General features: G+C 44.6%; 1 protein-coding gene across 4 annotated transcripts in view; it reads right to left on the minus strand.

Annotated features, from left to right (window-relative positions):
- The window catches only part of PIK3CB (phosphatidylinositol-4,5-bisphosphate 3-kinase catalytic subunit beta), a 1,042,661-nt gene that overhangs the window by 286,097 nt on the left and 739,800 nt on the right, over nucleotides 1–16,764 (minus strand). For all 4 annotated transcript variants that reach the window (XM_069213799.1, XM_069213795.1, XM_069213796.1 and 1 more), the window contains one exon: nucleotides 16,333–16,476. In XM_069213799.1, the coding sequence (XP_069069900.1) occupies nucleotides 16,333–16,476 (144 nt within the window). The remainder of the gene's footprint in view (nucleotides 1–16,332; nucleotides 16,477–16,764) is intronic.

Here is a 16,764-nt window from a genome sequence, read left to right on the forward strand (position 1 = left end):
ATGGGTGCCACACCAGGCTCCAAACTTGTCCCAGGGCAAGGCATAGACAGACTTTGTAGAGGGGTGCAATGCAAAAAGGATCAGGAATCGGGAGCATAGATTTTACTTGACCAGATTGAGTCTTGTCCATTTTTTGGTGGCCTTTCCTACTGTTTGTACATGGCATCCTTCCTTGCCCCCATGTCCCTGCGAAAGACTTTCATCTGCTGAATTTTGTTTTTGTATAATTAGTTGTATAATTGCTGCTATTTCATTAAGGACATTTTATGCCACTTAAAATTAGGTTCACCCTTGTAGAAACGAATTTTTCATTTATATGTTGATGAGGGAAAAATTTAAGATCTGGTGTTTCTATTAATGCTTGTTTCTTTGGCTGTCTACTTTTAGGAACACAAAAGGATGATGGACGGAGTGCTGACCAATGCAAGCACTCATCCCCAGTCACAGATCTGGGTTTAATCCATCATTCTTTTGTTCACCATGCCACCCCAGTCTGGATCCTGCCACATGCAAATCAGTCTTGACTCTGTTCCTCATGGGAACAGTCCAGCCCGAACTGCCAGGCCAGGTCCTCCCTGGACTGTAAACAAGCATCCTGGGACTGGTTTCAGGGTACCACCCTTCATCAGCCAGGCTAGCTTGAATCCAGTGGCACAGTGAGCACACGACCCACGTCCTAGGTATACCCTTCCCACTTAGGGCAACTTTAGAAACACCAAAGGACCCTTTGGCCGAATAAAGTTATTTGATTTGGTATCCACAATCACTGGAGACAGACTGAATGCAGTCAACTGCTGCTACTCAAGCTCAGTCCCCAGAAATGGAGATGCAGATTGCACAATCTTGGGTGCAGGAACCTGCCCTGTTGCTGTGACAGGTGATCCTCCAGAAGCTGGAGTTGGACTGGATGCCCATTGCTCATGCTCAGAAGTTCCAGGTACCACACTCTCTTTGCCCAATCCAGTGCCACTAGGATGACCTCCCCGGCTGTTCCTGATGATCTTCAGAACCCTGGGCTGGAGAGGCTGTACTGGAGAAACGTGTGGGAGTCCAATGCTCCACTGTATCAGGAATGCTTCGTCATGCAAGAGACTTCTCGGGAACTCCAGTGTGCAAAATGTTGGATTTTGCTTCTTCTTGCAGTGACCTAACTAGGGACTGCCCCACTGGTGGAAGATGCTCCGTACTCAGCTTGGGGTGTAATACCCATTTTTTATCCAAAAGGTGTCGCTGGCTGAGCTCATCTGCCTTGGCATTTAAAGATCCTACCCAGTGGTTCACAACAGGAAATGCCATGCCATTGCAGACAAATCCAGAGCCAAACAGCCTTCTGGCACAGGACCAAGAACCCCATCCCACGCTGCTTATTACTGTATCACATGGCAGTGGTGTTGTTCTGGGCACCTGGACTAGCCATCCTTTAATGGATGTCAGGAAGACCTTCAGAAGAAGGTGAATGCCCTGCAACCCCAAAAGGTTACTGTGGAGGTGAATCACCACCCGTGTCCTTGGATTTCCACATCTACAAGATGACCTCACCATCCTACCAGATACATCAGCACTGGATGTGGTAAGGAGACAAGTCTGCTGCTTGGAAAACTGAACTTGAGCCACCACTGTGATTGTTTTGTCATCCCCTCTGAAACCTGGATGGATCTGATAAGTTCCCTCAAGCTGGGCCCACGGACACTTCAGGTTCTACTGCAGAGCCTGCAGAAGCCACATGTCACAAATGATGAGTGGGATGGAGGATGCTAATAGGCCCAGAGGCCTCAAAGCTGCTGTCATCAAGACCCAGGGCTGACGTGGAAATATCACGATCATAGCTTGAATGTCCTGGGCTCTGCGGTGGAGAGCAGACTCGAAACTGGCCACATCAAAGATGGCTCCAAAGCGCTAAGGAGTCAAATGAGACTTTGGCATGTTGACAGTGAACATCAATGTCAGAAGATTCATTAATATCTGGAGGTAGTCTAGCACTGACTAACAAAAGCCTGAATCTTGAAAGATATAGTGGTCCAAATCCATGAACGGGCTTATGCACAGAGCAGAGAGAGAGTTGGACATTTCTCTCCAAGGCAGAGGCAGTCAACGTAGCGCATCAAGAGTACCCAGCCCAGAGGAAAGGCAAGTAATTTGTATTGCTAGTCCGGCAGCAGCAGTTTGTATACGTTAATGTCAATTTGAAATATAGAACAGAGAAACAAAAAATAAGGAGTTACAACAATGCAGTCTACTTATCATGGTGAGTGCTATTACAGGGAGTATGACAACTCACCTACATTAGCCAAGGATATGTTATTGAGGTGGAAACAACCCAAGTTCTTAACTGAGGATGATGGAGAAGACATGGAGTCTCAGGACGTCGGTCAGAATAATGCTGGGGAAAATACTACTCTTCATCACCACAGCCATTCCCAAACACTGGTTGGCTCTGATAAGAGTCTGAACAGAAAGTTGCTGAAGCACTGGTGAGGCGAATTGACACCACAGATTCTTCACTGGAGCTGCAGGAAGGAGCAGGTGAATGCTCTCTCCCGCTCTGGTGGGGAAACAAAGCCAAAAACGGCATCCCCAGGTTTCAGGGCGGCATGGTTTGAATCCTGACTGTGGATCACAGTTGTGCTGTGATCCACAGTCAGGTAACCCCTAGACCACAGGGAAGTTTGTTGTTTTGGCCTCTTGAGATCAAAGGTAGATTTGTAGCTTCTGGAAATTACTGTTATACTGGCAATAGCACAGCATATCCTCCAACAATAAAGTTTTGCTTAAGCCATGGCAAAAGAAAGCTTTGGAATTGTGTAAGTGGCAAGGTGAAGTAATACTGTGACTTTTTGTCTTTTTTAGTGCCTTTGGAGAACCTTCACATTTCACCAAAAAGTTATTGTTTATTTACTGTTGCACACATCTCACAATCGCACACACCCACATTTAGAACAATACTTCAGTCTTCTATGTAGGCCAGATTTTTAGAAGGAAAGTTGTATCCGTTCAGCAGAGATGGTATCTCAGTGGATGACTGCTGCCCAGGCCCTAACTGTAGTTATGGAGAACAGCTCTGAGGGAGGATCAAAGACTAAGACAGCAGATATTTGGACTGCATTTGAGAGAAGAGGAAAATGGAGCAGAATCTGGAAGTGATTCTTCAGTTGGCAGAATTCCATTCAACAACTCATCTTCCAGTGACTATGAGGGACATGATGCTGGCAGTCGTGGTGTCCCTTCACAAGCACAGTGGAGCAACTGAAGCAGGTCAGCTCAAATGCAGAGAGCAGGCACATGCAGCAGCAAGCACAGACAGAATGCTCTCTTGACACCCGTTGCCCATTTAATTGATCACCAAATTCAACCTTTCTATGGTGACGCTGGATGCAAAGTTGATATGGTAATTTGTGGCCAACTGACTATGTTAATCTCTTTTTGGATATGGACTTCCTTAAACAAATTGTGCAGCAAAGAAATCTGCATGCCAAACAATTTCTGAGGGAGCATGGAGGGAACTCCAGGGCCTCTTGCTAGGGGGCACATTAGTGAATCCCACTCCACCTTAGGAGTTGGTGATTTTTTGGACCTTATGCTAAACATGGGGTTAGGGCACAAACCAAGCTTACAGTCCTACTGTTCTATTAGCACGGCTTGGGTAACCCCCACCTTCACACCGTACATGAGCAGAGATCTTTTTTTGCCACTGTAATGTATGCTGCATTCAAACGACAATTCTACTGCATTGCCGAGGGACGATCAAAACAATGATCAGGTTGTTCAAAATTCGACCTGCGTGCAGCATTTGTCTGCCAGGTTTCCAGAGAGTTACACTCCTTGAAAGAATATAGCGACTGATGAGTTCTTGATTCGATACAAAAGGTAGCTGCTATTCAGCGGGACTTTGTGAGCAAGAGAGCTCTCTGACATCAAGTTGTGCATGCTATGTGAAGGCCCTACTGGCTATGTGCACAGCTTGAGAGTGCATAAGGGGAAGGACTCCACTTTAAACCCTGTAGGTTGCCCTTCCACGCTCTGAGTCACAGGAAAGACTGAATGGGAGCTTGTCCTGCCAGTCCTTTATAAATGTTATTACCTTTATGTGGACAACTCCTATAAGGGAGTAGAGTTAAGTGATCTCTACGCAGCTGGCACTGTGGTATGCAGCACAGTTTGTTGTTGATGCAAAGGAGTCCCATGGGAACTTGTTTGTGAGAAGCTCCAAAAATACATCCAGAGCACTGAATAGTGTTCAAACGAACTGCTGGCAGTCCAGTTCTCTGAAGGCATGGTGTGTACGTACTTACTACAATTCACAACGAGAGCACTTCCCTGGTCATGGTTTGGTGTCAGATGGCAGTTCATCTGTGTACTTGATTACAATAAGTACATGGGCGGAGTAAATAAGAACGACCAGGTCCTTCAGCCATACAATGTGAGTCAAAAAACTTGCACTTGGTATGAGAAGTTGTTTACCAACCTGATCCAGATGGCAACATACAATGCCTATGTTGTGTATCGCCTGGCCACCACGGGAAGATTCGTATCTTTCCTTGACTTTCCGTTGACAGTCACTGAAGGTATTACTGCTACAAAATGAACAGCCTCCACTTGATATGCTCTGGAGCACCTGGCAAAGCTGCAGGATCAGCACTTTGCCGACTGCATTCCTGGGACATCTAAATAGACTCAACCTTGTCACTGTTGTAGAGTTTGCTCTGAGCAAGGAAAGAGGCATGTTTGCTGTCCCCAGTGCCCATCTCACCAAGCCCTGTGTTTTCCTACATTGTACCACACAAAAGTGAAGTAATGGGAAAACTGACCGAGGTGGAGCTGCTGAAAGGTAAACCTTTCAATGGCAGTGCATGGAAAACTACCTTCCACAGCAGCCGGAGAAATTTTTGTTCCTCTACTGAAAGAAATCATGACATGCTAATGGCCTGCTCAATAACTATCTGCCATCAGAATTTGTTAGGTGATGTGTTTGCCAATTGACAGGCGCATTATAGTCCCCACATTGCATATAATGGTGGATGTAACATATGCCACACTGCCACGGAGTACCCTGTGTGGCAAAAAAACGTAACGTCTCAAATAGTTTTTGAAGTGCTTTTTAGGGAACTTATGTATCCAACACACGGGGCTCCCTGATTGCCCACGAGAACCAGCGTAACTGTAATAAGCCAAACAAATGTCCTGTGGGACTCCTTCACTAACACTTCTACTTGCTATGAAAGTGTGCACACTCAATTAGAAACTTGTACCATAGTCAATGTTATTGAAAAAGGATACAGGACACTATTTTGCAAGATGATAATTTTCAATATTTTAGTATTGCAGTGTTTAGGCAGGGAACGAATATGTATACAACATAGAAGACAGTGAACAGTTTCCAAGGTTGTATATTATTTTATATCAAATAAAGGTGAGCAGAGATCATGTCTGTTCATTTATGGTGTTTCTGTTGAACCATAAAATGTTTGAAAGCAACTTTGTGAGGGGATGTTGACGATTTAATTTCCAGTTATCTACCCCCAGGTGACCACTTTTCAAAAATGTACAAGTCTGCTAGGTTTCCCTAGGTGTTGGATGAGCTAATATCAAAAATCCAACGCTACCCACTTTACCAAAAAAAAAAAAAAAAAAAAAAGGGGTCAGCTGTGAGTGGAAAAAATAGGATTTAGCCATGTTGCGTTTTGGGCCATTTCCTGTCACGGGCACTAGGGCTCCCTGTACAAGTAAGGTACCACTTTTATCGGAGGACTTGGGGGAATACCGGGTGGAAGGACTTTTGTGGCTCCCCACAGATTCCAGAACGTTCCATCACAGAACTTGGAAGAAAATGTGTTTTCTTTTTTAGTCAAAGTTTAAGGTTTGCAAGGGATTTTGGGTAAAAACCTTGTGACAGCCATGCAAGTGAACCCACCCTAGATACCCCTAAGTGTCTAGTTTGAAAAAAATGTAGAGGTTTGCTAGGTTTCTATAGGTGCTGGCTGAGCCAGGGTCCAAAATCTACAAATACCTACACTGGGAAAAAAATGGTTCGTTTTCAGTGAAAAAATGTGATGCATTCATGTTGTGTTTTGGTCCGTTTCCTGTCAAGGGCACTAGACCTAACCACACAAGTGAGGTACCATTGTTTAATCGGGCGACTTGTGGGAGCATTGAATTGAACATTTGTTACTACCAATTGGATTTCGCTGCATTGTGCCTTTCAAATGTAAGCCAGTGTGTAAGAAAGAAGACATTCTGAAAAAATACCCTCTAAATCATACCCTGGTATGGGTACCCACAAATTAAGAGATGTACAAATAACCACTGCTCCTAAACTCCATATTGTGTGCTCATTTCAGAAATACATTGATGCCCATTTTTCACTCTGCATATTTTACCATATGGTCTATATTCTGTACACAGTGAGAAAATATTGTATGGCTCAACTCAGCTGGTTACCTTGGGTTCTTGGATAACCTAAAAACCCTATATATATATCCACAAACAGAAGGGTCTAGCGGACGTAATGGTATACTGCTTTTGTAAAGCAACCACTGTCACAGAAAGTTACAGATGAAAACGTTGTCACAAATGGCTGTTTTGAACTACTCATTTTCAATATTTCTTTATTTCAAGTTATTTTCCTAGTGAAAACCTTGAAGGGTCTCCACGTATGACCCCTTGCTGAATTCTGAATGTTGTCTACTTTTCAAAAACCTATAGCTTTCCAGGATTAACCAAGGGTTTTACACTGGTTTCCACCACAATCTGGACATAGGTTGAGAGGACAATACAAAACGGTCTACCGCTCTGAAAAATGAAAAAAGACAGTGGTACAAAATTAGTTTTTTTTTTTATTCAGCTCTGTATGGTCCTGGAAGCTGGGCAGATTGTGACTTTAGGACAGCAAACCGTTCATTTTATTAACTCTTTCTATATAACACATGATCAGTACAGTCAACCACCCCCTGTCACAGACTGCCTTCCAAAATACACAGACTTCGCACCAGTCATATAAACCCAAACTGTGAAAGTCCCACCACTTGGCCCTAATCTTCAGATGATTCTGTGGACAACCCCAGGCCATGTCAACAGGTCTTTCCTGCTGGGCATACCAATCCCTTCCCGCCCGCCAAGCAGCAAACAAAGGCCCTGAAACTCCACCCTGAGCATTGCCCCTCTTAGTGACCAGGGTGGCCACCACACAAAGCCATATTCAAGCCTTGGTCCCCCAAGGTCCTCTAGCAGGCCAAGCCTCTGGGAAAAATCCATGGGTCGATCAAGGACTGACAAATGTTCTCACTCTGTCACCCGACAGCATGGGATTAACCCCGGGCACATAAGAAAAATCAGCGTCAGTTGGCAAGCATTGAATGCAGTTGGCTTACAAAATCCTACCCACTCTTTTTGAGCCACTGGGAGGTCATATAGTTAGATGGAGAGAGCTGAACTGGCATAATCTAAGGTGCGTAGAGCTGACCATCCTAGCAGTTTTCCAGTCAGTGTCAGCCAGTTCCCCAACCCACACCTTCTATCTCTGTCTCAGGCTTGCAAAGCGGTCAGGGGAATTAATGACCAAAGAACAGCAGACCTGCAATACTGCAACTCTGGTAAGCCTGCCATTGACCAGTTTCCAGCAGGGTAAGGACCAGGATCGCAGTGTCCAAGGGAGGTGACTGGCAAGAGCGTTCCAGAGTTGTGGGTGCTTACAACATTTATCGTTGATGCCACTGTTAGGAAAAACAAACAGATGCTTATCTGGAGCACTTGCTTCCAATTTTTCTCAGAAAAACCAAAAGTTTGCTATATTTTGCCTATTTTATTGGTCCCCTCCTAGGGAATCCACAAACTTTGGAAACATTTAGAATGCCCAGGATGTAGGAAAAAAAGGAAGCAAATTTGGAATGGATACCTTATGTGGAAAATACCTCTTTTCCAGAGCACAAAGGAGCTCCTCTTTAAAATATCAGCATTACAGGGTGACCATATGAATCTTTATTAAAGAGCATTAGTGACACAGACACAACACAGATCTGCACCATGGAATGAGGCACACTGTGAAACTGGAGGCAGTGTGTTAAGAGAACTGTGCATGCTTTATTTATGCACCACTCAGTGTTTACCTTGGAGATGGCAGTTTGCTGCTCAATTAGCACGTTAAGGAGCATATTAAATATATTATCATCCAGAAGGTAAACAAATGTATGCAGCAACTCTAACAAAAAATCTACTTGGTGCTCTGTAAGAAGTTAACTAGCAATGTAGATGGTCGTGCTATGCTACAAGTTTATAACCTTCATGATTTTAAAATGAAAAGGACTATGGGCCCCTTGTCACCATGTTGGTTCGGATGTCGGAAGACAGCAGGATGTAGGAATACGTTATTTGTGTTAGACCTGACAGCCTTAGGGTGGTCACCCCTAACTTTATGCCTGCCTCCCTCCACTTTTTGACAGTTTTTGCTGGTTTTTGGACTCTGTACACTTTACCACTTCTAACCAGTGCTAAAGTGCATATGCTCTCTCTCCCTTAAAACATGGTGACATTGGCTCATACCCAATTGGCTTACTTAATTTATATAAAGTGCACTACGTGTGCCCAGGGCCTGTAGATGAAATGCTACTGGTGGGCCTGCAGCACTGATTGTGCCACACACATAAGTAGCCCCTTAACCATGTCTCAGGCGTGCCATTGCAAGGCCTGTGTGTGCAGTTTCAGTGTCAATTCGACTTGGCATTTAAAGGTACTTGCCAAGCCTTAAACTCCCCTTTTTCTACATATAAGTCACCCCTAAGGTAGGCCCTAGGTAACCCATAGGGCAGGGTGCAATGTAGATAAAAGGCAGGACATGTACCTGTGTAGATAATACGTTGTGGTAGTGTTAATCTAATAAATCAATTTTACACTGCTGTGAGTCCTGCTCCCTTCATTGGCTAACATTAGGACTAACCTCATATACTGTTTGAGTGGCAGATTCTGATTTGAAAGGAGTAACAGGGTCATATGTAGTATGGCCGGAATGGTAATACAAATGGTAATACAAAATCCTGCTGACTGGTGAACTTGGATTTAATATGACTATTTTAGAATGCCACTTTTGGAAAGTGAGCATTTCTCTGCCCTTAAATCCTTCTGTGCCTTAGAATCCACGTCTGGCTGGGTTAGTTGGCAGCTTCCTTGTGCATTTCACTCAGACAACCCCAAACACAGGATGCTCAGTCACACCTGCACACATCTGCATACTGAATGGGTTTCTCCTGGGCTGGGAGGGTGGGGGGGCCTGACATATCAAAGGACAGTGGCCTGCCCTCATACAATGGACTGCCAAACCCCCTAGTGGGACTCTGGCAGACAGGATGGAACTGAAAGGGGACCTTGTGCACTTCTAAGCCACTCTTTGAAGTCTCCCCCACTTCAAAGGCACATTTGGGTATTTAAACCGGGTCTCTGACCCTACCAACTCAGACACTTCTTGGCATGCTACCTACTGGGAAAGGAACTCTGAACCAGAACCTGCAACCTGCTAAGAGAAGCTGGCTGGCTGCCCAAATGACTCACCTGACTGCTTTTCTGTAAAGGACTGCGGCCTTCTTGTTGCCCAGCTACCTTGCTGCCCTCTGACTCTGCTGAGAAGTGGTCTCTGAGGGCTTGGATTGAACTTGCCTCCTGTTTCCTGAAGTCTCTCAGCCAAAAAGGCTTCATCTCTGCAAAGATCTCCTTGTGCGGTGAAAATCGACGCAGCTTGCCAGAATCGACGCACAGCCTGCCCTGTTGTGAGAAAATCACTGCAACGCCAATCCAGAATGACGCAGCCCAGCTCCCCGAGTGGAGATCAACGCAACCCCAGCATTGCAACCGGAGCTTCGACGCACGGCCCACTGGATCGACGCAGCCAGACTTCCTGCGGGAGGAATCAATACAGCACCTGCCGTGTGACAGAAATTTCCCCGCATCACCCACCGGATCGACGAAGCCCCTGTGACTTCGTCCTGCAAGCCCAGGATTTCTCCACATCGTCCCCAGGGTATCCAAATATCCCCCGCAACCCAAAGAGGATCCAAGCCTGTGTGCCGGAAATCGACGCAAAGCCCTTAATGCGTGGAAAAGTATTGACACATTGTCTGTGTGCGTCCGGAGAAGCTGACGCACACCTCCCCATTTTCCACACACCTTCTCCTCTGCGGTTCCGTGCGGATAATTTAGATGCAAACCAGGTTCCTTGCACTCGCAAGAGGCAATTGTTGTTTTTAAGAACTATACGACTATTTGTCAGTACAAAAGTGATATTTCAACTTTGTTGATCAAATCTTGATCATTTTGACCTTAATCTACTGATATAAATATTCTATATTTTTCTAAACCTGTGTGGTGTATTTCTGTGGTGTTATACTGTGTTACTGCATGATTTATTTACACATTGCCTTCTAAGTTAAGCCTGACTGCTCAGTGCCAAGCTAGCAGAGGGTGGGCACAGGATAATTTGTATTGTGTGTGTCTTACCCGGACTAGAGAAAGGGTCCTTGCTTGGACAGAGAGTAACCTGACTGCCAACCAAAGAGCCCATTTCTAACATGTGTCAATTCATTAAAATTGATACCATTTGTCACAGGAAAATAGAGTAAGAAAATCAAATCAAATGAAAACATGTAAACAGAGGGGCCCCAAAGTAGTGAAGGTCTAGATAAAGAAGCAATGCAAGCTATAAAATTGAAATAAATATAAAATAGCTGTCTTGCGAAGTAATGATGAGGATGTTTGGGTCCTTTGCAGACTTATGAATGTGGAAATTATATTGACGAATTTCCCAAAATGTGCAAATACCAGTGATGGAAGGCAGCAGGAGGGCGGGGGGCGGGCAGGAAGCGCACACACACACACATCCATTAACAACACTCATAACATTGAAACATGTACGCACACACCAAACATTCATTTTAAAAGATCACACACACACACACACACTTACCTTCAGCTTCGGAGGTCCCAAGAGGGTTGGGACTGTTGCCTTCCCTCATTGGCTGATGAGGGAAGGCAGCAGTCCCAGCCTCGTCACAGAGTGGGATGGGGTCAGTGAGACTGCTGACCCCACCCCACCCCACCCCACTCTGTGACGAAGTGTCACTGATTGACACTCACCCTGGGCGCTTCAGGGCTTAAACCTGAAGCGCCCATGTCAAAGTCAATGGGTGACGCTTTCCTCGTCACCTAGGGTAGGGCCTCGAGGCACCTTTGCTGAGCCAAGGAGGTCACGCCCATAGGAGCTGTGACCTCCTCAGCAGAGTTCAGCTCAGGCAGACAGGAGTCTGCGCAAATCGCACATGTCTGCTCCTGGCTGCCTGACCTGAACATGAAGAGCGTCTGTCAGGCTGACCTTTGTTCAGCCTGACAGACACACTTCATGAGGAGCTAAAGGTGTGGGGGGGGGGGGGGGAAGGGTGGCCCTTCCGCCCTAAAGGCTGGGCCATGCCTGGCAAATACATGGGAACGGTGGTAAGACAGGACACCAGGACATCTCTAACTCCCACAAGGGTCATTGTCAGGTCTGGGATCTGATAACGGAGCTGTCCAAGAGACCTACCGTTAACAATATATATGGAGTGGGTTTTAGATCTACCCTTTTCAATTACTGTCTTTCTTCGACCAGCCTCTCAATTGTAGGCTTGAGTGGAGTATTCATATTTTCCCTAATGCTACTGGCTGTTTGAATGTATCCTTCCACTTTCACACTTGTGCTTACACTTAAGTGCATGAGGGGCTTCTTTTTGACTATGGCCTTCTCTGTCTGCTCCTTTTGGCTCATGTGCTTTACCTGAATGTGCTGACTTCTATGGGGTATGCACATTAAACTCTGGCATATTGCTTGTATATGTTGTTTTCAATTACACATACCTGGTTTCAAACACCAAGCAGAGTCTTCGGCCTTTAAAGATCTTACCTAGATAACAATCTCCTACCAATTAATTCTACATTTCTTGTAGTACATAGATATGAGTGAATAGGTTCAGATTCCACTGTAACATAATTAACTAATTGCAAGTCATTGAAAACTGCCAAAATTAACTTATTTTTAATTTACCAACGTAATATAATTTTAGTAGTGAGAACTGTGACTTGTGAATTAAAAATAATGCTAAGCCTGTTGATTTAGTGATACTTACTTAAAATTTGGAGCAGTGTGACTGTTAGAAATGGCCCGCCCTGCCAGGTTGTCCCAAAACATTTTGCTTTTGTTCTCCTATTTTTCTGACCCTCTTTTTGTTGGCTTTAGGACTCTGGGCACTTTACCACAGCTAAACAGTGCTAAAGTGCATGCGTTCTCTCCCCTACAACTTTGTATCATTGGCTTACACTTGTTTGGCTTATTTAATTTACATGCGAGTCCCTTGTAAAGTGGTATACCATATACCCACTTCCTGTAAATTAAATGCTACTAGTGGGCCTGCAGCACAGATTGTGCCACCTACAGGAGTAGCCTTTCAAGCTGGTCTCAGGACTGACACTGCAGAGCCTGCGTGCGCAGTTCACTGTCACACTGACTATGCAAAACATACTACTTTGCAAGGCATGAACTCCCTTTTTACTACACCTAAGTCACCCCTAAGATAGGCCCTAGATAGAACTATGGGCAGGGTGCTGTGTATGTAAAATGTACAACATATGTCTCTATTTACTACATGTTCTAGTAGTGATAAACAGAATATTTAGTTTCTCATTGCTGCAAGTGCTGCTCCTCTCACAGGATTGCATTGGAAATGCCCAGCCATATGTCTAAGTGGTATCTTCTAATCTATAAGGAGTAGCATGGGCATGTTTAGTATGTTTGGAATGGTAGTGAGAAATCCTGCTTACTGATGTAGGTGGATTTTATATTACTATTTTAGAAATGCTACTTTTAGAAAGTGGGCATTTCTATGTGCTTGTATCACTAGTGCTTTGCAGCCAGACTCCAATCTACTTCTGGGGCAGAGTGACAGCTCCACTTGGTGCATACTTTCCAGACAGCCATAACACAGAAAGGGCTGGGTGTAACAGAAGAGGCATCTGCATATTGAAATTCTTCCTGGGTTGGGGAGAGGGAGCGTTGTTCACACCTTACATGTGAACAGGCTGTGTTCTGCCCTCACACAATTGACTGATTAACTCTTACTGATGTCCTCCAGACAGGGCTATGTTGAAAGGGTGTTGTGCTTGATTTGAAAGACTCCTTAGTAGTTACCCAGTGAACACAGGCATCTTTGAGTAGGAGTAGAGGGGCTCTTGTCCCCTCAATTAGGAGCACTTTTTGGAACAGGGACTGAACCTCTGTCAGAAGGACTGCTGGACTGCACAAAAGGACGCATCTGGACTGCTCTTCTGTTTGTTGCCCTACCCCCTGGTGACTGCTGGGTGGGACAAAGGAATCATCAGGATTGCTTTTATGCTTGTTGCCATGCTGCCGGCTACTCCCTGACTTGAGTTGCCCTGAACAATGTGTGGGCTGCCACTAGATGCTGCTAGAAGGGACTCAAGTCAAATTCTTTATTCGGCTTAACAGCCATAAAAGCATAAAACATAAATAAATTATATAATAATTCATAAAACTGATCTGACATATAGCTTACAACCTCATAGTTGTTCTTAATTCATAACAATTATTGATTGTAATGCACTCTTGATAACATTCAGTATTATCTAACATGTCCTTTTCACAATAGGCTTTATAGACATGATTACATACTTGAAAAGAACAAAACCAGCCTAGCCGAGTAAATATACTACAAGCATCAATCTAGAGTTTAAATATGGAGAGCAGATCTAGATAAAGTGACACATGCTTTGCATTAAAACCTGATTCCAATATCACGGGGATAAATAATTTTTCCATGTTCCTCGGATGGAGAGCAGCTTCAACATAAATGAAATTTAATTTAAAAGTAGTTAAATAGGAACAATAGCTTAAAATCTTGAACCTAAATTCAAATTTACATCAGTACTTAAAATATAATACGCTCACAATATAAAATAAAAGTATCATCATCTGCTAATTCTACTAAATCATAAAAAGCAGCGTTCTACAATAACAATTCTTTCAGTTCCCCCAGGTGCCACTGATTGTCTTTCTTGGGGAAGCGGACCTAACTAACCTTAAATGCATTTTAGTTAACATATGCGTATTCCTTATCATATAGTCAATTATTAAAATGATTGAACCCTTATAAAATACCATTACTTGATTATACCTCACATACTTGCTCTCTCATCCCTTACAAAGCATCAGAGAGCCCATTAAGACACCTCCTATTTCATTTTAAAAAATGGTCTATGGCACAGATCACATTAAAAAATCTCACAGCTACTAGTGGGTCGAGAGCCTGATCCCGGGTAATAGCATTGTATTCCCTAAAAATTGGCTTTAAAAATATTTTCCATTCATTTAAGAACCACAAGCAATCTAATAAAATATGTTGGACACTACATTTTTGTTTAAGGCCGCATATACATAAGCCCAAGTCATCCTTCATTATGGCTTTTGTTTTTAGGTCCATATAGCATGGGTTTAACCCGACCCTGGAAGGAACGGGATGCCAGGAAGGAACCACCACTGGACTTGGCTTCTTGGAAGGGCTATCCTGTTGCCTACTAGGTGGAGGAAAGGACTGGAAGCCTGCCAAAAGGGCCCCTGTGCTGACCTCCCTGCCACCACCCTACTTTGATGCCCCAGGGGTCTCCAGGGGCTCTTGGGCTTACCTCCCCTCCCCACTGCCCTTGTGAGGAGGGTTTAGGTATTCAGGTGGAGGGAGCGCTGGTCGTTTCTTCCCCAGTTTATAGTGTGGGCATGTGTTGAAAAACTGCCCGACCTGCCGGTACTTGATGAGCACTTGTTTGTCCCTCTGTATGAGGTGCTTCACTGGGAACAGCCTGGAAGAAGCGCTGATCACTCCTCCCCCACTTCCCCAGTCTTGGCTTCTGCTGGCATGTGGAGTGCTTCCCTGAGAAGGGCCATGACCCTTATCTAGCTGGAAGAGTCCCTCACCACGAAGACGCTGCTCCGCACCACGGCAAACGCTGCTGAGGAAGAAGGCTTCAGGGGAGCTGTCCCCATGGCTGCACAACGAGCCATGGAGGAAAGGCTGCCTGCAATCCAGAGCAGCTGCTCATCTTTCCCGTCCTGCTAGCCAAGGAGGAGAGGGGTACAGAGAGAGGCCCCACCCACCGTAAGTCTGCGGTCTGGCACCTGGGGAGGAAGGGAGCAATATTCCTCTGAGCCACTGTGACGCGCATTCATGGGCAGAGTCCCCTTTTAAATCTCTGCATGCGGGAAGCCCAAGGAGGGTTTCCCCAGTAGCACCTACCAGGTGGGAGCCCCATTCCTCTGTATCGGGGATAAGGGTACAGGGGGCACCACCTGCTGAGTGGTACTCCCTGCCGTAGCTGCCCCAAAGGAGGAAGCAGAGCCTCCTCCTTGTAGCGTGCACTCCATTGCCATAAATACAGTAATAAAAGCACAGGAGCTCCAGCCCCTCAGGTAGTGGGTATGCGATTACTGCACACTACATTAAACTGCGCAACATGCCATGGCCTTCGTATAAAAGGTATGTGGTAGTTTGGTGGTGCGTGTGTGTGGGGGGGGCAGGTTCTGTACTTTCAGGAGATTTCACATGCTGCATGATTTATACAATAAGTGCAGATGACCTATGGCCTTCAGAGGGCGTTGTTGATGATTACTTTGTGATCTATCGTCCACCACTATGTTCTTTTCCCTCAGTGCTTCTACTGCATTTTCAGGCCTGATGTATTATAATATGTCATAATAAACATATATATTTCAGGATCTGCGTGGTATACAGTGCAAGGGTGGGTAATGTTGCCTGCGACATATGCAATGGGGAAATGCTGCTTCATTCCGACAATTGCCTGTTTGGCAAAAGCATTACTGATGTATGTTGTTTTTTGGTCTAATGATTTTTATGCAATACAGTTACTTTTTATATAACTTGAGGAGTTTATTCTGTGGTGTATTTATTGTGTTATTGAGATGTGTGTGTTGCACAAACGCTTTACACATGACCTATGGGGATAAGCCTGCCTGCTCTGTGCGAAGCTACCGGGAGTGGCGCAGGCTATCTTTGGTGTGTAACTTACTCTAGTGTGACTAGTGGGGAGAAGGGGGGAAGGGGGTTCTGCCTGACTAAGGTGCATACCCTAGCAAACCAGAAATGCCATTTCTAAAAGTGACAATATATTTGATGTTTTAAAAATGTGTTTACATCTTTACCATATTTAAATTCTCATTGCACTAAAACGGAGCGATTGGCCGTATTGGCATTACACAGAGGAAAAACATAGCAATAGCACTAAAATATTCATCCTACTTACCGTAAGTGCCAAAAAAGGAACTGCCCTATTCTTCTGTTAGCAAGTGCTCTTTCTAACAAGAACCTGGACAATGCACAGTCTAGAAAAGGTTCGTATTTTAAAACTTGAACAAGCTGAAGAAGGTACTGGGACAGTTCGTCGTCACTGCAAATAGACAAGAAAGTGGACGTTGAACTGGGTAAACTCAAACACTTGAACATAATTTAAATAAATAACAAAATGGCACCCAAATATGCGTCCAATCGCTTACTCAAACACCATATTCCAAAATAACGTCAAGAACCCCCCATTAAACATTTAACCCCAAAAATGTAAGTACACAGATAGATGTGGACATTAATACACAGAAGTAAATTCCTTCATAATTGCATCAGATTGTGTAAAGTGCAATGGAAGATTTCTCCTCCTATTATCCTGCACTATGGGGCACCA

Source organism: Pleurodeles waltl, chromosome 11, assembly GCF_031143425.1.
Source record: "Pleurodeles waltl isolate 20211129_DDA chromosome 11, aPleWal1.hap1.20221129, whole genome shotgun sequence".
In the NCBI taxonomy this organism is placed as follows: domain Eukaryota; kingdom Metazoa; phylum Chordata; class Amphibia; order Caudata; family Salamandridae; genus Pleurodeles; species Pleurodeles waltl.